Genomic DNA, 24,521 nt, shown 5'->3' with positions numbered 1-24,521 from the left:
GGGCAAATCTGTGTCTTCTCAAGCAGCTGAGCGGGGGGTCCTGTCCCTTCCACACCAAAGCCAATGACAAATCCTATTTAATACGCTCGGATCCGGCTGTACATTTCTATATGCGAAGGCAGACACAAATTATCATATTTTATCAGGTCATTTAGGCAGCTCATCTCCTCCTGCTGCTAATTGTGGGCATTTGCTCCTCGGCGATGCAGTTTGTGCCTGTGAAAGCAAACACCCTCAATCCACTTTGCAGTCCGGCTGTGTGCTCCTCTCCTGTAAACACTCCACACTTTTTAAAAGCCAAATGAGCAATGATCATATTGATTTTTTATTTATTTATTTTTTTAAGCAGATGAGACGGCGGAGGGGGAGAATGAGTGAATGTTAATGTTTGTTTTCTATGCGACCACGGAAGGAAAAGGAGCCCTTCGTGAAACAGCGTGCTGCTGTGCTGCTGCTGCTGCTGGTGAGTAGTAGAGTGCCGCTGGGAGAATTTGGTGCCCCGTAAGGGCAGCCCCGTGTCGCAGAGACGTTGTCAGTGCATTGGGGTGGAGCAGCTGTGATCTGGCTGCACCGTTTGCTCCTTATCCCTGTGGATGTCAGCCCCACTGAGCGGCTACACGCTGTGAGGTTGCAGCAGCAGGGCGCTTGGGGCAGTTAGTTTGCAAATCTGGGGTGTGCAGAGGCTACACCCGGCAGCCCAACACCTTTCCTAGCCAAGATGCCCCCACGATCCCTTGGATCTCCCCGCGGCTTGGGGCTCGCTCCCCCTTCCCCAATAGACCCTCCTGCGTCCTGCCAGCTCCGGGCAGCAGCACCTCCACGGGGTGGGACCCCGCCGCCCATACTCCAGGTGTGCCGAACGGTACGGCTCCGCAGCCCTCCGCCCCACGACGGTGCGGCCCCGCCGTCCGCTCCCGGTGCCCCCCGACGTCTCCCTCCCTCCCGTACCACCATCCCCATCCCCGCGTGCCCCGAGGGGGCGGTCCCGCGGTCCCGCACAGGTGCCGGCGATTGGGTGGAATATGCAAATGCGGCGCTGACGTCAGGCGGCTCCGGCCCAGAGAGCAGAAATAGGGCCGCCCCGGCCCGCGGCGCGTACACGGCCGCCGCCGCTCCCGCCCCGTCCCGCCGTCCCGCAGGTGAGTGCGTTCCGCGCGGCCGTGCCCTCAGCGCTCCCGTCCCGCGGGGGGTTCCGCGCAGCCCCGGAGCGCTGTCGCTGCGTGGGGAGCGCCCGTGGGGACCCTGCGCCGTGCGCTCTGCCGGGGATGCTGCGGGAGCGCTGCCGGCTTCATCCGCCCTCGGAGAGAGATTTTCCCTCCACCCCCCGAGTCCCGCAGCGTGGGGAAAAAGAGGGGAAGGTTTCTTCCTTAGGGTCGGGGCGGTCCCCTCCCGGCGCAGGGCTGCGGCAGGGCCCCGCACCAAAGCGGGCGATGCCGACGTCCGCGGTACTCAGCGTCCCGCCGCGGTCGCGAGTGGGGATGGCGCTTCCCCCGGCAGCCTCTGGGTGGCGCTGTGGGGCCGGAGCGCCCCGTCGGGTCCGCGCGTGGAGCGCCCCGGGAGCGGCGAGGGGACGCGGGCGGCGTCCGGCGGCTCAGTGCCGTTATCTCGCCGCGGCGGAGCGGTGCGGGTCTTGCCGGTGCCGATCCCGGCCGTGCTGTCTTGTCTTAACGCTTTCTTGCGTTGGGAACGAGTGGTTTTGCGCTCTTGCCGCTCGCTCAGCCTCGGAGCCGCCCCGCAGCACTACGGCTCTGTCGGGCTCGGGAGTTTCTTCGTGGTCCTTCGTCTCCACGGGGCTGATGTTTCCCAGCGTTTCTTCCTGGGAGCGCTGAAGTGACTTGAAGAATTGAAAGCGAAATACTCTTTGAAATATTCCTCAGTGTGCTCCAAAGCAATGCAGCAGTCGTGCAGTTGGTTCCAGCGAGTTCTTAATGCATCTAAACTTTGTATCCGAGGGCGCAGAGAGCTGGCTGAAATCATCGCCTTCCCTCTGCTTTGCTGAAAGGCTTTTCTGGAACGGATCTGTCCTGAATTGTGTAACTTTCTCACTCTTGATGAGAATTTCTGGACGTCAGCGTTACTTGCGGAGCCTAGAAATGCTGTTTAGAGGAGGCTGAAGCGGTCAGAGCGGTTGGTGGCAGAGGAGTGAGGATCAGGTTCTTATCTGGTGTCATCAGAGCCAATTTACAGAGGTAAAGCTCTGGTCCGAGTGCTTTCCTTTTGCTATGGCAACAGCCATTGCTTCAGGTAATTAACTTGATTCTCATTCTAATGTGGAGCTCGTTAGAAATTATTGAAAGCTATTGTGAGCTATTAATTTTCCAGCCCTAATAAAGCCTAAAAACAAAGCTGCGATTGAAGGAGCCTTGAACAGAAAACCCATGAGTGGGTTGGGCAAATGGCTGCATCTCCTTGTGGGCACCCTCGAGGAGTTCCAAGTGCTGCTTCTGCAAGGGGGAGGAAAAAGTTGGGTGCTCCGTGCAATGATCCAGCAGCCTGACTGCTTGCTGTGTGTCACGGAGTGCTCTGAGCAGCTCGGGGGCTCTGCACTCTGCTGGCCCATGGATCAGTCCCTGTCTTTTCAAGGTGACCCTCTTTTTGCTTGAGCAGCCCTGAGACCTGTGCTGGTGCCTTTGGTTTGCCTTCTTGCTGTTGTTCTTTTTGTTCAGATGCGTTGCACTGATTTTCGTTTTTCTCCATGCATTGGTTTGTGCGCAAACACATCTGAGCACAGGTTGGGCCAGTCTTGGGCCAGTAATGGTGCCGCTGCGCTGCTGGAGCAGCTCCTGGTAAAGCAATGCCAGCTGCAAGCCAGGCTGCAGCTCTAGATCAATGCAAGGAGCCACGAGCTGCTGGTGGTCTTAGCTTTTCTGTAGCACAAGAACATGGATGGTTTTGGAAGGAATTGCCCTGAAGCCAAAGGAGATGTTGTAAATAGATGTGTGGTGCTCACCGTTGTTGAAAACAGTTGGGTTTAATTCTGGTGCCTGCGTTACACTGGAGGTTGGTTGATTGCTCTCACACGTTGCAGAGAGCAGGTGGGTGGCGCTTCCCCCTCCCCCCTTGGATCCCAGGGGCAGCTCCTGTTCAGCTGCAAACATTGCTCAGTTTCTCCTGTGCAGCAGGTTGTTTCGTGCCGGGTCTGTGAGCTTGGAGTGCTGTGGGCAGTGGTGTCTGTATGGGCTCATCTGCTGATCTGTGCCTTGCTCAAGTGAGGAGACGGTTTGTAAGCTTGGATGCATTTACAGTGGTGATCCAAAGCCATTCGAATTTCTCTTTTGACTTTGGGGACTGGACCACAATCCCATGGCCGTGCTGTGTGGGGCAGCTGTGGACCAGGCTTTGCAAGCCGGCTATAGCTTGGCTGTGACTCAGGTGTGTGGCTCCGTGGTGTAAATGGGAGGGAGCTTTGGGATGTCAGGTGACACAATCACTGTGAGACTTCAGTTAACTCTTGCTTGGGTATTTATGTGCATACTTGTTGCTTGCTTTGAGCTATTTGGTTGCATAGTATGTATATCTTTCCCTTGTTATGAATGGGAGCAATTAGCGTACTGTCAGTTGGTCTGCAATGAAAAGAAGTGATTTCTAAACTGAGAGGATGTTTGACCAATTCCATTAAATTCCACATAAAACCAGCATGCAGTTGCTGCCCTTTTGGCTTCATTAGTGTTATTGCATCTTAATCCAAAGCATCACAGTGTTTTCCAGCAGTTGTTTACTAAATACACATGAAAGTGGCCAGCTTTCTGTTTTGCTCCAGGACTGGGATTTCAAGCAGCATACGAATGAGAGGTCTCCAGAACTGCAAAGTGAGAGTATTTGCTGTGATGCTATCAACAGAGCATACCAAGTACCTCTGTAAAACGTGAGAAATAGTACTGCTCTGCAAGAGCAATCCATAATGTAACAATGTACTTGTAGCTTATTGATATAGTGACTTTGGTTTATTAAACATTTATTTGTAGCCTCAGTAACGTTACATCTGAGGCTTCTAATTGGAATTTAGAAAGGCTAATAAATTTTGATTTCATCCTGAGTGCTCTCAATTCAGGGTGTTTACATTAGTGCTGAGGAAAAGCGATGCCTTAACTGCATGGGTGAGTGGTGTGCACAGACTGCTGGCTGTGCTGGCGTTGTTGGCGGCGTGTCTGGGCAACAAACAGACTGGGGCAGCATTGGTGTGAATGGTCACGGCTCCAAAATTAATAGCGATGCACCAAGCCTTGGATTTACCCTGCAGCAAATACGCGGTATGAAAGCGCTGCAAAATGAGCTCTGTCAAGGCAAGGTATGTCACAGTGACTTAATACAGCTGGGCTTCATTTTGCCATTAGCAGGTAACGTGTCTTGTTAATGCATATTGCTCAAACCTGTCACTTGCATGTTATAGAAATGCCATCTCCTGTTTCATTAAGTGGTCATTATGCTTCATTATGGTCTGTGTTAGCATATGCTGTGAAAGGTCAAAGCTTCCCTCAGCTCCTATGGAAATGGAACCAGAGGTGAGGACTTGTTTCATATTATCTTTATGAGAAGTAATGGCACAGTCTGGAGGTGAGGTGCAAAGTTCTGTGGCTGGGCTGTTCTCCTGGTGCTGGCTGCACCTTGGGATGCTCTTGGCTGCTCTTCCAGGCATCAGCTCAGGGTTATGCATGTAAGCAAACATGCAGCAGTTCCACCTGATAACCCTATGAGTAGCTTGCATCTGTATTCTTCTGAATTAAAAAAAGAAAACCCACTTTAAAAGCCACTTCTCACATCTGAATTCCCTGCCAGTGAGCAGGGCGAGCAGAGAAATCTCAGCTTCAGGGGATGACATGGATGAGGGTGAGAGAAACGCATCAGACCACTTTGGTACAGGATTGCTGTGGGTCTCACAGGTTCTGGTGGGGTCAGGGACCATTGGCTGGGTGCAGTCACTTGGGGGAGGCATGGCAGTTCCTGTGTGCTGGGCGCCAGCTGGAGCCCCAGGCTGTTGGCTGGCCCCGCGGCTCTGCTTGGGGCAGCGACATCCTCTGAATGTGAGAGGAATAATGATTTTTAGTCACATTGCCCTGTTTGGTGTGGTTTGCTGCTTGTCACAGGTCTGGAAATCCCAGTGCTCCAGTTCCACAGGGGTTGTGCAGGAGCAGGCTGGGAGCAGCATGCCCTGTGGGGAAATAGCTTGCAAAGCTGTTATCGTATTAGAATTCATTGCCTGCACACTCATGGGTGCAGAATAGGAAGACTGTCTCACTGAACTTGCCATGGGAGTCTGCAAAGCCCCACCAGCAGTTAGCAAGTGGAGGTGGGCTCTCTTGGCTCCTGTCACTTTCTTGAATGTGAGCTGGGTTTTATTTTGAGGCTGCTTCATGACTGTTCTCTTGTTTTCAACAGATGTGAAATGATGAAGTCAAGACGTTTTCTGTTGTCTCTCGTTTTGCTTGGGGCTTTCCTGTCATTCACAAGGGGATGGATGGACTTGGATGGGAGCAGAAGGCTGCACTCAGACCTGGGGAGGCTGCACCAAGAGGTATGGTGGATCGGCTGCTGCTGCAGCTCCTGTCTGTGTTTGTGCTGTTCTAAGGTTTTCTGTACTGTGAAAACAGAGCAAGTGGAGGCTTCTATCCCTGTCTGTTTGCACAAAGCACCTGATGAGATCAGTCGAGAAACAGTGATTGTGTAGAGATCATGAAGCATGAGTAGCTGTAGCTCTGGGAGTAAAACTGTGCATCTGGTCCTAGTGGAGATGTGGTCTCAGCCCCCAAAGACTTCATGGTACATTCTGTCCTGGGTCATTGGGACAATTTAGCTAAATTTAACAAGCAAACCCTGACCTGGATCTATTTGGGTCACTGAGACTTCAGGTGAAACCTGAAGAAGTCCTTTCCCTGCTTAGCCAAAGGGAAACTGAGGCTTGTGTTGTTCTGAGGGGATCAGCAAGCTTAAAGGGCCACAGGATCCCTGCTGCAAAGCACAAAGCCACCGGGTACATACTAAGGTGGTGGTGTGGCTGTAATGAGTGACAGTGATGTTGATCCAGCATAAGGGGACCTGAATAAGTGGCCTGAAGGGGAGGTGGGTGCATCATTGCAGCGTGGTGATGCTCACCAGTGTTCAAGCCCTGGGTTTTTGGTAGTGGTGAAGCAGCTGAACCCACTCTGTGCTGAAGGTGACACTGTTGGCTTTCCTTGGGGTGATGCTGGTTAGGAGTCTGCTCCCTGCTGTGCTGTGTGTCCCATGTAGGCTGTCTTTACCAGAGTTTGCATTGTGAACTTTCTGCTCAGATTCTCACTTTGCTGAAAGAGAGGCAAGACAGCAGGGCCATAAAACTCCACAAATGCGGATTTTCATGAGAATAAAACTCTGAATGCTGGAGCAATTTTAATTATTTAATGAATTTCTGATTACCACAGGTTTACTAAATGATTGCTCAAATAGTTGAAAGTGGGATCTGATGGGGAGGCGAGGGGGAGGACACTTGGGTGTTCTTTGACTTCCATTGCCTCAAACACTTGTGTGCTGGCAGACTCATTAGTCAGTGCCAAGCTAACGATGAGCCCATGATGGATTCCAGCAGCGCTCAGATCTATTTAAGTCTCGGGATTTTTTGTTCTACTTGGAGAATCCCATTTCTTCTGTCTGACTCCCAACTACAAATACCCGTGTTTGTGTGCTTAATTTCAGTATGGCAGCCTAAGGCGGTGAAAAAGGCGCTCTCACTGTTTAGCTGGACTCTGGCGTCCTTTGAACAGAGTTGGATGTTGTGCAGTTCTGAGTTCTGCCACAGGTGCTTTTTCCTTGAGGTATCCCTCCTCTGTTCTGCAAAAGAGAAGGAAATGGTTGCCCTCCCCTCCCCTTGTATTTTGTTGCTGTCTGGAGTCCCCGTATGCAGGCACTCTGATGTTAAGCATGTTCCCGTCTTGCCTTGGATCGCGGTTGCCCTCCTATTAAAGAAAAGGGAATTTTCATCTTAAAATGAAGTCGTTCTTCACTAATGCATGTTTGTTACGATTTCTGAAAGTGTTACCCTGAATAATTAAATTCATTACTCAAATGATATTTTTTTTTAATATAAACTGTAGAACTATTACAGGACATGAAAGGCACTCATTCATTTGATCTTGCTCTAAAAACCATGAAGTTATTGCACCAATTACTTGATGTTGCTCGAGGTGAAAGGATCTAAGCTGGAAATGTATTTGTTCCGATGTGTACAGAATTGATAGCAGGTGTGCATATTTAAACTTGTAATGTACAAAGGATGCAGTTAAAATAGCTTCAAGGGGTGTCAGAATGTAGGTTTTTAATAAATTAACTGCACTGAGAGCTTGTTCCACAGAGCAATGCTTATGTGGTGCGGCACCAAACACCAAGACGAATCTGGATGCTGAATGCAGCTTTAAGGCAGGGCAGTGAAATTGAGAACTGCTGTTTCATCTCAAAATGCATTTATTATCTTTCAGAAAAATTTGGTCTTAATACATTTTGTAACAAAACAAACCACTTAATCTTTTTCTAGTGCAGTCTGGCTATGATCAGATGGGAGTTCATCTACCGAGCTGGGCAGTGGTGGCTGTTGTTTATCCGTGGGACCCACAGCATCTGGCAGCTCAGAGGCTGCAGTCTGTGCCATCCTGCCATGCTGCCCTTGGTTCATTAGGAATGTTTGTTAGTTACCAAGTGGGTGGCTGCTGATTAATATGTAATTCCATTAACGTGCATTTAATATGTTGAATCACAAATGGAAAAGCTCCTAGTGATTCTGAAATTACTTTAGGAATACGTAAAGTGTTAATTTACAGGTCAAATAATTTGGAGTCTGCTCTGATCTGAAATGCCTACAAACTTCATCAAAGCGAACGCTTGGCTGTGGGTCCCTGACCTCCACTAATTCTTGTTCCTATGTAGATCACAACGAGTTTACTGAATCAAAAACATTACTTAATTTATGTTCAGATTGCCAAATCGATTTCTTCATGGTCTGTTGTGGAATTATTGCAGTTGTGCTTTGCATTTATAAAGGGAAACATAAGTATCGAGGCCACAGGCTGCAATATACAGCCCTTCTGCATGAGAAATTAACTTTGCAGTGCTGCACTGATGTTTCCCTGGTGCTCAGCCCTTCACCTCTCAGATTAATGGCTGTTCCTGAGAAGAGATTTGTTTTCTGAAATATTTTTAGTCTTGATTTGGAATAGCGGTAAACATGTGGATGCGCTCTGAACTTCCTTGGGTACATAATGAATTAAAATAGGAAACCTAATTAAAAAGGACAGTGTTAGTACTGCACTGAACGGCATCAGCTTGCCTGGTCCGCATTAATTCTGGAGGGTGTTGATGTTGCTTTTGCACTGTGAAACTTCTCAGGCTGCTTCCACAGGGTGCTCCGACACTCCTGCAGCTCCTGGGTGCTGCACACAGAGCACTGTACAGCTGGGATGTGCAGCTTTCCAGGGTGAGCCATCATGAACCAAGTCCTTCTGAGCAGAGTATGTGTCAAAACTGAATATATAGAGCTCACCAGCGCTGGGGTGAGAGTTATGGAGAAGGCTTTGCTCTGTATTCGCCGAAGTTGTTTTTGTGCTGAGGTTGATCAGTGGTTGGTGACCCTGCATATAGCAGGGGGGTTGAAACTAGATGATCACTGCGGTCCTTTTCAATGCAGACCATTCTATGATTAGAGGTGGCCATGCTTTGTGGACAGCCCTGTGCAGTCCCAGAAGGGCTCTGAGGTGCCTCTGAGGCAATGGATGGGGAGTTTGGGGATCTCTGTTCCCTTTTTACATGGGAAGGAGCTCTCAGGAGAACCAAAGTATCTTAGTTAACATTTGTATTTTCCTCCTGTTGCAGTCAGTATGGGGCTGCTTTCCTGTCTGTGCTGAAGCCAAGCTGCTTGCCATGCTTCCTGGGGCAAGTTCCTCCAGTGAGAGGAGAAGGTGCAGTTCTCAGCTGGTGGTTGGTCAGGGCACTGCTGTGGGTTGCCAGCAGGACTTCACCTGCTGAGGGGAGCACAGACATGCCGGCACAGTGCTGCATCTTCCATTAAATCTTGTATTATGATGCTTTCCAGGGTGCAACCGGCAGGTAGCCTGGCTCATTTGGTAGTGGCTGGATAGTGTGAAAGCTGAGAATAGTCCTGTGTTGGTGCTGATCTAAAAGCGGTGTTTGGATGCCACTGATGGCTCCCAGATCAGTGGGAGCTCATTGGGTTTTTTGCTGCTCCTGTGCCACAGAACCAGAACTGCTCTGATTTTGTAGAGATAATCTCATTCAGCTTGGGTTCCTTGATCATTTTTGCCTACGATTGTCACTTTATGCCTTTAATTATATAATCAGCCTCAAAATATCATGTGTAGCTGTGCCAAGTCATACTTATTTTTATGTTAATGGCTGTTGAAAGCGTATTCTTTTCTTAAGGTGTTACAGTTTTCTCATTGGCATCTGGAAGCTTTCAGCTGTGTAGATTATCTATTATTTGACTTGCTCATTAGTTATTACTTGCGCAGCACCTGAACTGCTTAAAATCTGCACATAATAAATGTCACCTTCACCTGCACTGTGACTGCAGCCAGCTGTGTGGTGCCAGCCCTCCTGCACAGGGTGAGCCATCCCTCTGGTGCCCACACACAGCCTGAACTGTGCTTCTCCAGGAGCATCAGTGACTGCTGAAGCTTCTAATTACCTGCAGGTTTTTGCATGTTGTTTCACTTAATGCTGCAGCTGAAGACTGCAGCTGCTTAATCTGAGCAGCAGGGGAGCGATGGGGACAGTTTTGTGCTCCTTCCCAGCAAAGTTTTATTTCTGAATCTGGCTGGGAAGGGAGCGCTTTGGGAAGTAACGTGCAAAACTGCAAAGGCTTTTGATAAAAAGCTTTTGCTTATAATTCAGATAGAGGTGTAATTTAGAGCTTGAGCTTGGGGTAAGGCAGGCACAGTGTGTCAATTTTATATGCAGCTGAAGATCTAATATCCTGGTATTTATTTTAGGAATTGTTATGAGTAATGTATTCTGCTGTGTGCTCTTCCTGCCTGTAGGTCAGTTTGCAGAAAGGAAGGAGAGAAACAGCTGAATTAAAATCTGTGCTGGGCTCCAGCCTGTCCCTGCTTTAAACATTAATGAAGGGGAAGGGAGACAAACAAGGCCGACATTTATTTTTGTGTCACTCAGCTATTTACTGATAACTCACTCCTTGTTAGGTGCGTATGTGGCGTCTCAAATAAACTGCAACTGCTGCTTATAGAGCATTCCAAATCTAAACTGGTATTTTATCCCTTTGGGTATCAACATATCCACAGCAGAGAGTACTGTGGAATATTTTCATGGTGTTTGGGATACGTGTCGGGGTCCTTTGTGTGGGGTTGGGTTGGGGTTGAATGCTGCCTTCTGAGGAATGGAGGGACTGTGAGGATGGGGGTACCTGGCTCTGCTGAGCGGTGGCACAGACTGACCAGCAGGAATCAAGTTTGCATTGGTTTCTGATGTCACAGTTAAGCAACTGTGAAAAATCATATCTAGTTGGGGAAATGCTGACAGCTGCCTGAAGCAGACCATAACATCAGAGTAAAACTTATTGAGCAAATTGGGGGGGAAAAAAAAAAAGGAAGTCTGAGACAATTTTAATTCGAGTATGCTGTGCTGGAGGGTTATGTTTTCTGATACTCTCTTCAGAAGTTAATTAACCTTAAAATACTAAGTACTGATATTTTTTTTCTCCCAAATGTAGTGTATCTTCCATTCACAAAAGGCTTACGGCATGGCTTTTAAGGGAAGGCAGTGTGACTTAGGGTACTTTTCTAGCATCAACCAGGATGAAAGAATACTTTTTGTGTACTTGGAATTCCTGAACCAGGCTTCCTGTCAGCTTCCTGATCACGGTATGGACATTTATGAAGCTCTACCTGAGCTTCTAGTCTGAAGTCCAAAAATAGTGAGTAAAATCAGAGGCAGTAATTATCTCAGTTGGCGACCAGTGGTGTGAGCAGATGATCATGTAGGATGTTGGACATCAAGGATTCTCTTTCTTATCAGACAGGGTAAATCTTTTTCCCCTCTTGTGCCTGGATAGAAAAAGAAGTGAGGTGGGTGTTCTGCCTCATTAGCATTGGTTTTTAATAATAAGGCATGGTGTTTGTGACTGTAAGCATAAAATGCTGGTTGTTAAAGCAAGCTGCATATTTATCCTAACAGCTGCATGTGCTGCTGCAGCCCTTATGTAGAGTGGCTCACCCACACTGTGTTAAGTGTCTGCAATTTTCTAGACCTCCCACCCTGAGATAGGGAAGAACGTGTTCTGAAGGGGGCAAAAAATGATCCCTGGCATAGCACTGTTAATAGAACAGCTACTTCTTTATTAATTTGCTAACTGAGTTAGGGCTGTGTATTTGGAGATCATACAGCAGGTAGGCTGATCCTGGGAGCAGGTCCCTGGTGATTTGGTGTGTCAGATATAACGTCTCACTTTGTGATAGACCCAACGTGAGTGCAGCTGCCGGTGCTGAATTTACTTTACCTAGGCGTGAAGGGCTGCAGTCTTGTCCTAAGTACTTGGTAAGAGTTGCTACAGTCCAGCAATAGCAACACTGTGGATCTGAAATGTTACTTAGTCTTCTGTACGCTGCAATAGTTGGCTTTGGCCAAGTTCCCCACACTCGCATTTGCTTATAGCTACTTCAAGTAAATAACCTTGTTAATTAGGGTATTTCATAATCTAGTGATGAAATTAACATCAGTATTAAAGGACAAGACTTGAATGTTCTTTGAAACAGGACAAAATGATTCTTTGAATTGCTGTAAACTGCCCCTTAAAGGGCAGTTTGTATCTGTGGTACCAAACTTGGTACTTGTTAGACACATGCTTGCATGATGAGGGGCTGCTAATGAGAATAGCAAATGCACAACCACTTATAAATATGTAAATACTGGTGTGTGAAAGGGGGGGAATCAGGGAAGGAAACACGAGTTCAAAGGCGCTGTATTGCAGAGATTCACTCCTTAAAATATCATTCTGGGCTATTGCTCTGCTGCTTGTCATGTGGGGTGTGTGGGGTGGTTATAAGAAATGATATTCTGGTTTCAGCTGAAGGAAAGCGGACAGGAACTTGTCTTTCCTGATTTCAGATGTAATTGTGACTGTTTAGTTACTGATGTTGCAGTGCTGTCACTCTTCAAATCAGAATGCCAGGATCTGCATGGGAGTGAATATGAATGTGGGGGGGTAAAAAACAGCTGCAGAAGGTTTTCTGCTCCCTTTTGGTGGGTTATGAATGTACACTACACATCAATTACAAACAGAGTATGAAGTGCTATTACTTCATGTAATTCTTGAGAATGCTGATCTCTGCATGCTTTTCAACAGTGTTTCAGGATAGGGAGCCCTGTTCTTGCACTCCCTCTTATATCAATCACTAATGATTGCAAGTAAATCCATTTCTAGGTCCTCAGCCACCAAGCAGTGTTATATTATGTATTCTGTATGTGTAGTTGCAGTTAACTCTGTACAAATCTTTTCTGCCTCCTCATGTTTGTCCTGAATGAAATGTGATTCTTATTCCAGAAGTACTCTGTGCACCCACGATTCAGCATTAATCAGGAGCCTGTAACAAACTGGCTATTATGTCTTGGCAGGACATCTCAATGTTATCTTCAGAAAGACCCTCATTCCCTTTTTACAAAGGTAGAAAAAGATTTGGTGCAAAAAAAAAAGAAGTCATTGAATTGCATGAGTGTCATGCATGAATGTGTGTAACATTTCCACACAGCAGCTACAGGGGGGAGTGAAGTTGTAATAGGAGGCAGTGAACTGTTGCTCTGTTTTTTTTCTTGTTCCATCTAACCTAGATAGAATTAAGAATTGTACTTAATGACACCGCAGCTGCTCTGATTTGTAGGCGCTGGTTTGGTTAGTCTTTCAGAGAACAGTTTTCCAGTAGGTAGTTGCCTTGTGAAAAGCAATGCTGGAGCAAACAGACTGCATTGATTTCCACATAAACAATGATTAGGCGCTTCGGATACAGAGCAGAGGGGCCTTTTGTTCTGTGTTCAATTAACTGACTTTAAAAAGGAAGGAAATAGGTGCTGAAATTGAGCCTTGATAAATAGAACTGCTCTGTTGCATTAAAGCTACAGGTTTTATGAAGTTTTATAGAAGGGACAATTTTTTCCTCTGAAAACATACGATCTGATAAAACTAGGTTTTTAGTTAAAGGAATTTGCAGTCACCGGAAGGTTGCTGTGAAATAAGTCTAATATATAACCATCTGCTTTATGGCTTCTGCAGAACACTGTTCCTCGGGCAGCGCATCTGAGAACTTTAATGGCATTTTATCGAAATGGTTTGGTTCTCTGCTAATGCTATCAAAACTTGTGTGTCGTTGTTACCGGAGAGCAGCATCTTACACTTCAAAGAAGGGCAGGCTGCTCCTTTTTGTGGGGATTGCTGCCGTCACAGTGTGCGTCACAGCGCTGTGCCTGCGGCCAGCCGGACCGGCAGCGTGTCTTAGCGGTGTGTTAGATCAGTAATAGAAAGGTCGCCTCGTTCAGCAGGCCCTCAAGGAGGGAAATTAGCATCGTTTGTTATTTTCTGTGCTACAAAAATGAAATGATGAGGCTCGGGCAAACTAAGAGCAGAACAAGTTCTTGCTGTAGCTCCACTTGGAGGGACCGAGTTGTTTGTGCCTGGAGTTGATGCCTTTCTGTGGTCACTGCAGTTTTGCTATGGCTGTTGGGTGTGTTTTTCCCCTTTCTCAGTCCCTGTCTACATTTCTGCAGTACTGTCTGCTCTCAGTACCGTTGGCCTTTTCTCTGTGTAAGTCTGTGTAGCAGGCACTGATATTCTCCCAGGTAATGAAGTGATGCTTTGTAGCGTGACCTCATATTCTCCTGTTGAATTGCCATCAAGATGTTTCTCTGTATACTGTCTGGGTTGGGTTTGGTTTGTATTTTTTGGATAGTTTACATTCATTAGGGCTTATTATAAAGGGAAGCAGTGTGAAAGAAGGGAGAACTTTGAAGACCAACCTTTGGTGTTTTTTTTTTTCCTGCAGCTCTTTCATGGAAATACCAAAAGGGTATTTAATACAAGAGAGTTGACACTTGAATTTTTTGTAGTGCATGATTGTCTTTTTTTTCTTTTGATCAATATAATAGTCATAATTAGTTTTACTGTTTCTGAGCCTTTGAACTGCAGAGAATTCAAGCAGCTTGTTGCAGCGAGGGACTCCAGGGGAACTTTAAAAGTATTCTTCCCTTTTGCATATATTACACGAACACGGGCTTAATGATAGCAGGCTGTGTCTGGCTTTTTTCATCCTGTGCCCCACCTCTCAAACTAATATTTTGAAAAGCTTTGAGAGGTCCCTGGAGTGTAACTGCCTACACAGCTCGGAGCTTTGCTGCCTAAAGAGGATAAATGCTTTGAAGTCTGTGCTAATCCTGACTGCCGTTTCACATATTTCTCAAGATCACTGTGGTAGAATCCTATGGGGAATAACGAATAAATGTTTTTATAAGCAAATACCCCCCTTTTATTGTTTATCTCCAATGAGATAACCTTCCAGTGAGCCCATTCCTGCCTTTCTGATCATCTTTTTGGTGAGAACTTTGTTTTCCAGGCAACACGTCTGTCCCTTGTAGGGGACAGAATCTTCCTCTGTGGTGTGCCCACCAGTAATGATGATGGATAAGTAATGATGACTTGTCACTGGGATGGAGCAGGCCTGGCCCAGGTTGCATGGTGGGCTTTGTCCTCAGTCTGCAGTGAGGGCCAGGCCCACCTGTATGGCATGGCTGGGAGCCCCAGCCTCACTGCTGGAGCCTGGGGTGACAGGCTAGAAAGGGTTGGAAACAGCTGCAGCCATGTAGGGTGTGTTGTGTGTGAAACCCCTCAGGTTGACGTGATGCTGCCTGGTGTCCACCAGGCTTGGGGATGCAAGGCCTGAGGGAATTAGCAGAGCAGGTGCTGCTATTACTCCATGAGCTTGTTTTGCTTCTGCTTATTCCTACCTTCTGTCATTTAGAAAAGCTTTGTTTTCTTCTCATTGTGTGCTCCAGCAGCAGCAAGTGGACAGATTTCATGACACGCTGCACTGTTTTACTTCCCTTTGTCTGATCGTGGTCTGCAGGGAGTTATTTGTAAGTGCAAGCAAAGCACAAATAAAAACTGTAATAAGCATCAGGTGGGTTAGAAGGCTCAGGTGGCTGGGAAGGCTGTGTGTGTTATTTTCCTATCAAAAGAAAGAAGGAAAAGACCTTTTTATTTCATTCTCAGATAAACATCCGAGAGCCGTGAACACTAAGGGGATGAAATGAAGTTAAATAAGGCATAGCTGCAAGACGAAAGGACTCCATAATGAGTGTTTATTGCAGGGCCAGAAAGCTTGCTGCTGTTCCCTGTGTCTGTGCTCCAGGGGACATGGATAGGAAAACAGCTTTTAAAAAAGGGAGGCAGATAATCAAGAGGTAAGATGCTAGTGAGGTTTTATAACGCAGCAAATGCAGCCCTGGGTCACAGCATGGGGCTGGGTTGGAAGCTGCTGCTGGCACCTGTGCTGTCATCTGATGAATACCCAGCTTCTTTGGTTGAAACTGTGCTGGCATCCATCTGGGCATCTTCAGGATCTTCCAGCTGTATTGTGCCGAGGGGGGCTGATCTTGGGCCAGCAGGCAGTGTCCAGGTGAATGTGACGGAGAGCAGGTAGTGGGAGGGATGGCCTTCTGGAGTCCTCTGATCCGGCTGTATTCAGTTCTGGATACAAGAAATAATTTGAGTGATGGAAATTCTAAGTATTTGTAATTAATCTGCAAATAACTTTCCTGCTTGGAATTAAGTATTTATTACCCCGGAGTATCACCATTAGTATAAGTAGATAGTGTTGTCTGGGAGTGCTGTACCCACTGGGACTTTAAGCAGTGTGTGTCTTTAAAAGTTCCGTGGTGGGAGGTAGTAGAGATGCTTTGCAGGAAACAGAGCAGGTGTAGGTACGCAAATATTGAAGTGAGTGTGAGTACCCTGCTCATTCTGAAATCATTCAGGTATTTCAGACAGGTCCTGCTAAAAATTTCTGTATCTCCTTTTCCCCTTGATCCCAAATTGTGTGAGTATATTAATAAAAATAAAAAAAAACCTTTTAACAGCTGAAAAATATAATAATCAATTTTAGGTAAGATTTTGTGTTCTATTGTGTGACCTCCTGAGTTGCTCCAGGTGATGTATTAATCTACCAAAACATCTGTGAACAAACTGAAATGATTATTTGCAATTACTCAGTTACTGTGTGGAGCTTCCTGGATGCCTCCCTGTGACAGTGACTAATGTTTTTAGGGATTTCTCTTCTTGCTGCCTTTGAACAATTCTTGTACTTCTCCAAAAACCACAAACAATTCTCTTTTTTCCTTACAGGTATCTGGAAGGTTTGAAGACACAAGAAGAAAAGGTAGGAAAGTTTTCTTTCAATCTGCTTGTTGGTGTTGAGTCTTCTTGCAGTGACTTCTTAAAACAAACATGAGTTTACACATTTGAAAGGGTGTACTGCTGCCAGGATTCAAAGGCTGCCTCCTAGCACTTGCCTGACAGATTTTTTTAGAGTAGTGACTTGTTTCTTTAAATGCAAAGTCGTTCTTTCTGCACTGAATTGCACAACAGACTTGGGGATGCAGGTCAATGCTGGAGTGCTGGCAGAGGATCTGAACTCTGACCCTGGGAGCTTTTTAGGGGTGGAAAAAAGACCTGAATGAGGCTTTCAATGTGCTGATGTGTTTCAAATCCCCCCCCAAAGTGCATGAATGTTGAACATGAATTTGCTGGTGCCCTGAGCTCAAGCCCTGCTCCTGCACACTCTTTTGCATTAGTGTTAGTAACTGGTTTGATGGTTCCTGGCAGCTGCATTGGAATTGGCCAAAAAACTCCTTCTGGTTATTCATTTCTGATTTTGTTTAGGCAAAGTTTTCTGGACGTTTTCACACAGTTTAGTTTCATCTCTGTTGATATTATGTGAAGTGGGAGGCACTCTGTTGTTGAACAAATGAATGCCTTCCCTGTTTTTATTCAGTAACTACTTTAATTGCTTCCGGCATCCTGTATATCAGAAAAAGGCTGTAACTAGCACTGTTTTATTGTATAAATGAAAAGGCCAGGTACAAATGTAACTCATCATCTGGGCAAAGATTAGTATTCCTGTGTTTTTCACTCTCCAGGTAAGGGCTCTGCAGCCCATCAAGGCTGAGACAGCAGAGGGACTTGAGCAGTTTAAATAATAGCTGTTGCTGTAGAAGTTTGGTTAGCTCAGGTTTTTGACATGTGTATATTTGGCCAAACTTCTGCCAAATGATTTTCTACCATTTTTCTAATGAAGCTCTGTTTTATCAGAGTTCAATCTGCCTCAAAGTGAGGAGGGCTCTTGGGTTGTTGAAGTGGATCAAAGATGCAGAGAAACGCTTCTGCTTCCCAGATGTGGAGACATTTATCTGACTGTGGAGTGTGATGTGAGGTTTATTACTGAGGTACAGACTGAGTCCAGTCTTGTGCTGATGAAAATGGATTTAATGAACAAATTTTTGTGGGAGTACCACAAGTCTGAGTTGAGATGTGATTTGGGTCTCCAAAGGCTACTTACCATTGAAAGGATCCAGAACATCTAATAGCAAATTTTGAAAGTAATACTGAGTTTATGGATTGCGCAGCTGCTTTGAAAACATTCCTTGAGAGCATTGATTGGATTTTGAGTTCAGTGGCTCTAAACACTGAGTTTCCAGGCTCAGTTAGGCAGACTTTTTTTGTCTTCACAGAGTATGCAAGGCTTGACTTCTGTTTGGAGGATGTGTCAGTTTCTGAACAGAAAACAATTTGTGAGAGTGGAACAAAAGCTTTTTATATTGAGTGTGTTTCTGCCAAAGGAGTTGTCTGTCAGGAGGTTTAGATACAGGTGTGGAGGGGAGTGGAGAAGAGAATGGTGGCCAAGAAGACTCTGCCCTTCAGTGCAGTCTCAGAAATGAGGTGTCTGAAGGACTGTAGACTCCTTGGAATTCAGGAAGAAAATGCTAACATGGGAAGTACAGGTTGGTCAGTAAAGCCAGTTGTTTGCTAAGCTGCCTGGGGATTTCTCAGCAATGATTAAGGATTGTCATCTCTGGAGTCAGTCCTCAGTAGTTCCTGTAAAACAATCCAAGTCTCCTTCAGGAGCCCAATGAGCCTTCGGTGTTTGCCGAGCAGATATACTTAGGCCTAGAAAAAACAACAGGAATGTCAAAAAATATATATGTGCACAAGAACTGATTATAAATTCTGTTATATTATGTGATCTGATTTTAAAATGGAGGCTTTTCTTCTTTAGTACAGCAATTCAATTGTGGATCATGACTATTTTTTTTTTACTTGAAGATCACAAGAGGTTTGAGTGATCCTTTTTTGGGGAAGGCGAATGTTGTTCCCTATCCCTGGTGCAACGTTTGGCTTTGTGGTTGAAAGCTGAAAAATCACCACGAATGAGAGCCATAGCATGCATATTCTATTTATTACATTCATTACTGCTTTCCTTATGTAGTGATTGTGGATGGGCAAGGGCAATTCTAAGTGTTTTTGCTGAAGTGAGGGGCAGTCCTGGCTTACACTTCTCAGATGTTTTTCCTTTTGGGCAGAAGATTTGATTTCTTTAGATTGAAGGAGGGAGTTTCCTTCTTTCAAAGGAAACAAAGCCTTGGTTGTTGTCAAATGGTCCATGGGTAAACACTGACTCACTGTACTTACGTCTTTCAACAAATAGCCCATTTAATAGGCACTTGATGGTCAGTGCTGCCTGGACTAGTAGGTTTGCATTTCTTAGATGTAAGAAAGATGTGAAAGCTCTTCTTTTTTCAGCTGTGGCTAAGCCTATTTAAATGGGGATGCTTTTGGTTTCCAGAGTCAGGACTGCATATGCTGGAGAAATTTTGAAGCAGCTCCAAAGCCCATTACAATCAATGAATGGCTTCCTTTGGCTTCTGTGGGCATGGGATCAAATATAATTACATGAACTTTTAATTGCTGTGGTATGGAGGGGAGATGCCTCCCTGGCTGCAGCTGGCAGCCACCTTCCTCTGTGATGTTTGAAGACATCTGAATTTAAGGGGCAGAAGCAGCAGATCTGTTTTGTTCCTGGGATGTCAAGCTGGTGTTTGGTTATTATCCTTTGAGACTAAAAATGCTCTGTGAACTGAAAAAAAACCCTCATTCTGGTAGCTGATTAGAAGCTGCAACAATATTTTTGTACTTCCCGTTTAATCCTGTTGCGTTGAAATTTTGCTCTCAGACATAACCCACTGCAGTTCGCATCTGCATTATACTCCTATAATGGAAGAAAGAACATGACACGAGACACAGGATTTTGGGATGCCTTCTTTAAAGAGAAAAACAAAACCCAGCGTGTGGTTAATAAGCTCAGGATTTGAATACCATTTTCTTGCTCTTATAAACTCAAGTCAGGGAGCAAGTTAAAGCAGGCAGATTTTTTCCAAACTATCCAATCTTCTCCCATTTTCTATCTAAATACTTTCTGGTCATTTATTCCATGCATCTACACAACCATGCCTCCATGCAGTTCTTGCAGTGTAGATGCAGTATGACCTCCAAAGTCCTACTTTCTGGATTATTCTCATCTCAGTGCCTGCTGCCACTCTGAGTGTATGTTGAGCAGATGAGCTCCCTGCACTGTTGAGGTGAGTTGGGTTTGATCTGGCCCTTCTGTTCAGGTGTGGATGTTTCTGATGTCAGATGCTATCAGGAGTGCTACAGGAAACCAGCAATAAAAAAAGGAAAACTGAGTAAAATACCCGGTGTTTTTTATATCAGTTGCTGAGGATAGTGTAAAGGTGCAGGAGGACTGATTGGACACAGTGGGGCAGGAACAGAGATTGGAAGGAAAGCTGCAGTTCATGCAGACCAGACGATGATGGCAGTGCAGGGCTAAGGGGTGCTCAGTATCTGGAGTAAGTTGTAGGCAGACTAGAACTGTATGACCACGTGTGGACAGTCACTGAGGAGAGAAATGGATTTGCAGACACAAGCAAAGCCATGCTGAGTTTAATGGACCTCTCTTTGTTTTTACTAGCTGAGGATCTAGTCCAAACATGTAAAACTTAAGTTGTTTTTATGTTGCTCACAATCATCCATTCAACAAATTAGTGTCAAAAGATGCTTTTTAAACCATTCAGCCAAGAAGTGTTCGAGCAGATTGCTTCCACTCTGTTTGTCCATATAATCTTAAATGAGATGCAACTCCAGGCTTATTCAAACAGATGACATCAAACTACATTAAAGATCCAAACTTTGGCTATCTGTTCAGCATTAAAGGGATGAAGCCTTTTCTTTGACTTCAAAGAAAAGTATTCACAAGCTCTGTATTGTGAAAGTCTTACTTGTGTTTTTATATGTTTAATGATATGGAATCCTCATTGCTGCAGTGAATTGCTGGTCACCATGAAGAACTATATTATAGAAAATAGCAAAGTTGCAGCAGTTTTATATGGGAAGTTTCTGAGTGTGCATCAGTGAGCAGCAGTGGAGGATTCCGCCAGCAGCTTAAGAAATATTTCATTACTTGCCACTTATGCCCTAGATGAAAAACCGAGTCATGGTTATAAAACAATAATGCTGTCTGTTGACTTCATCCTTTCCTTTTGCACATCTCCATCTATCCACAGAAGATGAAAGGCTCTCAAAACTTGGCAGGAGCAGCAATTTTCTCTCCTCAGACCCTTCAGGAACACAACAAAGTGATTAGCTGTAATTTCTTTTGTAGTACATCACCTATTAATTTCCCATCCCATTGTTCTCTCCTTACTGCTAGAGTCCAAGAAGTCTGTCCTCGTTCTGTATGGCATGGTCAGATCTCCTGGAAATAATAGCTGTGCTCCACAAGATCTTGGCTGTCAGGTTGTTCAAATGACATCTAGATTTAAAGGTACTGCACAGATGTTCATACCTCTGTGTGTATGCTATGTGTGTATCAACTTGGCATGCTTCTGTAGAGGCAGACTAACCCAAACTGGGAGTGGAGGTTGGACAAAGTTGTTTACTCCCACATATGTCAGCATTAGTGTTTAATTACGATTTGTTGTATTTTATGGTTGTAGGTGATGTGGGTTAACAGAGGGAGTAGAACTGTGAGGAGGGAGAAGGATCCAGAATAGCTGACACATTTGCTGGTGTTAGGCATGGTAGTTAATTAGTGATATGAGTGGTCCCATACTGCCTTATTGTAGCTGTCAGCACTGCACACACATGTATGGGGCTCTGAGCAAGGATGAGTGGATGCAAACACCTTCAACATTCTGAACAAAACTGAGCCCTTTCCAGAGCTTGATCAGTCTCCCCATGAAGAAATTCTCCCTAATATCCAATGGAAACTTCCCCTGGTGCTACCTGAAGCTGTAACCTTTTCCTATCACTTTTCACCTGAAAAAGACTGGTGGCTTCCTTGCTGTGACCGGGCTTCAGGTGGTCCAATTTCAGCAGTCATTCCTTTCCAACTCCTGTTTTCTAGTTCATTTGTTGATGCTGTCACCCTCTTGTGTGCATGTTTAAGAAACTCGCTATCCTTTTTGCCTCTGAGTCTGGCATTCACTTAATAACCTGTGCACCTGTCCAAGCCACAGGCAGACACTTTCTTTGGGAGAATGCTGTAGAAACAGTGTCAAATGCTTTACTAAAAACCAGGTAAATACTGTCTTCAGTCTTTCCCTCATCTACTAGGAGTGTCATCTTGTCATAGGAGGGTGGACCACGTGAGCCAGGCAGGACTTGCCTTTCATAAGCATGTGCTGGCTGTGGCTGATCTCTCAATTGTCATCCCACAGCACAGAGAGGACAATTGAAATGATCTGCTCTATAATCTTCCCTGGTACTGAGGTCGGGCTGACAGCCTGTAATTCCCTGGATCCTCCTTCCTGCCCTTTTTGTGGATTGCAGCTGCATTCCCTGATTTCTGTTCCCAACCCTCCCCTGTTAGACAGGGCTGCTGGTAAATTATTGAAGTCAAATACAGTTGTTACGCAGCCCAGTGCATGATGTGGAAGCCTCTCTCCTATTGGGAGGGCTTGCACACAGTGTTGAAAGGTGCATATTTGCTGGAAACCCTGAGTTGCCAGAGCACAGTACAATGAACTGCTTTGTGAGGGTTGAAGAAAAATGAGCAGGTGTTTCTAGTAAAGGCAGCAGAGTGTAGTATGTAAATATTCTTCAAGTCTTTTTATCCACTGTGTCTCAGATCAGTGAAATAGACTGCAGACTTACAGTCAGAAAGCTCAACATCCAGGATCTCTTCTGGTCTCAATGAATTTAAGTCGTGATTTGAAATATGCTGCTTAGGCCACTTAATGTGCAAGAGCACGGTATATTTTCAGTTAGGCTTATTAGGTATCAGTGTGCGATTTCTTCCTAAGCTGAGCTTTTATCACAAGGCAGAGCAATTAATTTAACATTCCAGAGCTTCAACTCACTGCCCAAACATGAGATAAATGAAGACAGAAGTTGCCCTCTTTGTTCTCTCTCAGTTCAGGCAGCCCTAACCAGGTGGCTGTGGCCTTTACCTGTGATGGCAGTGGTGTGCCAAGCATTGCCCTGGTTAGCCCAGCTGTGAAGCAGCAGGGAGTGCTAATGCTGCCCTCCCATTGGTCCCTAGTGCTGCTGGACTCTGTCAGGGCAGTGGCTACAAGGTGAGCATTGATGGCTTTTGCAGTATTTGGGGTTCAGTGTCATCTTCCACTGTGTCAAATCCTCACCAAACCGCAGGGGCTGGCTGGCCAGTGCTGTGGTAGGAAATACCCTGCTTAAATGAGTGGTTTATCAGGGGGCTGTGTTGTGTTGGCAGGTGTTCCTTTCATGCTTCACATTTCCAAGCCAGATTTCAGCTCAGTGATTAGTATGCCAGTATATTTTTAATAGGAAATAATGAGTCTGTAAAATGTTCCAGTTGTTCTTGGTGTTTGGGAAAGAAAAATCTCATGTGCATAAGGGGATGCAGTTACTTTTCTAAACGGGTTTTCATTATGCACCTAACAGCACATTTACTGTATTTGGTAGACCAAAATAGAGCTAGAATAGAATGAATAAGCCATTTTGGTCCGTTGGGTAAACTCTGAAAGTTAAAGCATTTGTAAATATGTATTTTGCCAGCAGAGCTGATTGGTGATTCTGAGTCCGCTCCAGTCTCTGAGACAAGTAATCAAGGTTTAATAGCCTTCCATAAATATTTCCTTGTTTGTCACAAGGCAGTAGTTATTTATCTATGCCATACTGCTTGTTTGCTGTTTGATGAGATCTGTAGGAGAATATGAGAGCAGTTAGTTGTTTTGCATGCATCTGTAAGGTATCATAACCACTGAGAGCCGCTTCCCTTGTGGGATGAGGTAGAAGGGACAGGCTTTGTGTTTGCTGAGAAAGTAGCTTGACTGAGGTCCTCACATCCCAGCCTCTTCTCATCCCTCTTCTCACCCTTGCCTCTCTCCCAGAAATGCTTTGTCTTATGATCACTCCTTTTAATCTCCCTGTTTTGGTGAGGTTAATAATGTGCCTTCCTTCTGACTTCTGTCTGCCCCTAGGATAGGCAACGTTTGGAGAGCTTGAATCCCAGCCCAGCTGTACAAAGAAAACTATTGGAAGCTGAAGAAATCAAGCTATCTATTCTGGTGGCATGAAATTAGTGTGCAAAAAGTGATTCTGGACCTAAAGGATCTATAGATTTCAGAGCCTGTTCCTTCAAAAGGGATAAGCTGGAGCCTGGCTTCTAATTTTATTCAGTGTATAGGTTCAGTTCTGCTGGGTTATCAGCATCTGTTGCTGTAGTTTGTTGTATGAAATAGTTGGTGGAAAGACCCACAGCTGAAACGCACCTTGTGCAGCCAGCAGATAATAGCTGGAAGTTATGCTCCTGCTTGGAGAATAAAACGTACAAGGAGAAGAAAGTGCCCTGTTCTCTATCTGCAGAATTGGAAGTTTTTCAAAATGTCACTTCTTACAAGATTTCAATTTAGCTTCTCACTGCAACTACAAAGCAAGTGGCAATAGTATGCAATGACCCTTCATCTATTTGCTTTCCTTCTGCCATTGAAAGGCTGTGATGTGAGCTGCCTGTCCTAGGAATTTACTTTACATATTTGGATGATTTAAACTCGCTTTTTCTCAGAGTTAGTTAAGTTGGATCTTTTATTATCCTTCCTAAGTTTGTTGTTTCGTTTTCCATAGTCCTTCTTTTCACTGACTTATTTATTTTTTCCTAAAATTATCAGTTTTTTCTGAAGTTACATCATAGCCCTGAATTTAGGTTTCAGCTCTTCCTTATACCCCATTAATTAAGTTCATCAACCACATTTAGCAGATTCAACAGTATGGCAAACTTTATTCTCTGGGAATAGAGTCAATGAAGCCAGAAATTGGAGGCAGCCCTGTGCAGCTGTTATCAGCACGTCTGACTCTGCTGGCACCCGTGTCAATGAGGGATGATCCATTGCTAGAGATGTTTGTACAGAGAAACAACAGTTTGTAAAGGATGGGATTGTTGCAATTAGCTCAG

At 45.3% G+C, this 24,521-nt stretch overlaps 1 protein-coding gene across 6 annotated transcripts in view; it reads left to right on the top strand.

The window, feature by feature from the left end:
* Positions 1 to 1,026: 1,026 nt before the first annotated feature.
* FSTL4 (follistatin like 4) overlaps positions 1,027 to 24,521 on the top strand; it is a 183,677-nt gene continuing 160,182 nt past the window's right edge. For 2 of the 6 annotated variants that reach the window (XM_072348396.1, XM_072348394.1), the window contains exons 1-3: positions 3,082 to 3,219; positions 5,377 to 5,512; positions 16,379 to 16,412. In XM_072348396.1, coding sequence (XP_072204497.1) covers positions 3,176 to 3,219; positions 5,377 to 5,512; positions 16,379 to 16,412 — 214 coding nt within the window. In that variant the 5' untranslated portion in view covers positions 3,082 to 3,175. Of the gene's footprint in view, positions 1,140 to 3,081; positions 3,220 to 5,103; positions 5,288 to 5,376; positions 5,513 to 16,378; positions 16,413 to 24,521 lie in introns of those variants that run through there. The other 4 variants (XM_072348399.1, XM_072348398.1, XM_072348397.1 and 1 more) reach the window with 4 other exon arrangements.

Source organism: Excalfactoria chinensis, chromosome 13 (assembly GCF_039878825.1).
Source record: "Excalfactoria chinensis isolate bCotChi1 chromosome 13, bCotChi1.hap2, whole genome shotgun sequence".
In the NCBI taxonomy this organism is placed as follows: domain Eukaryota; kingdom Metazoa; phylum Chordata; class Aves; order Galliformes; family Phasianidae; genus Excalfactoria; species Excalfactoria chinensis.
Note: the sequence above shows the minus strand (reverse complement) of the source record. Positions and strands in the feature narration are given on the sequence as shown.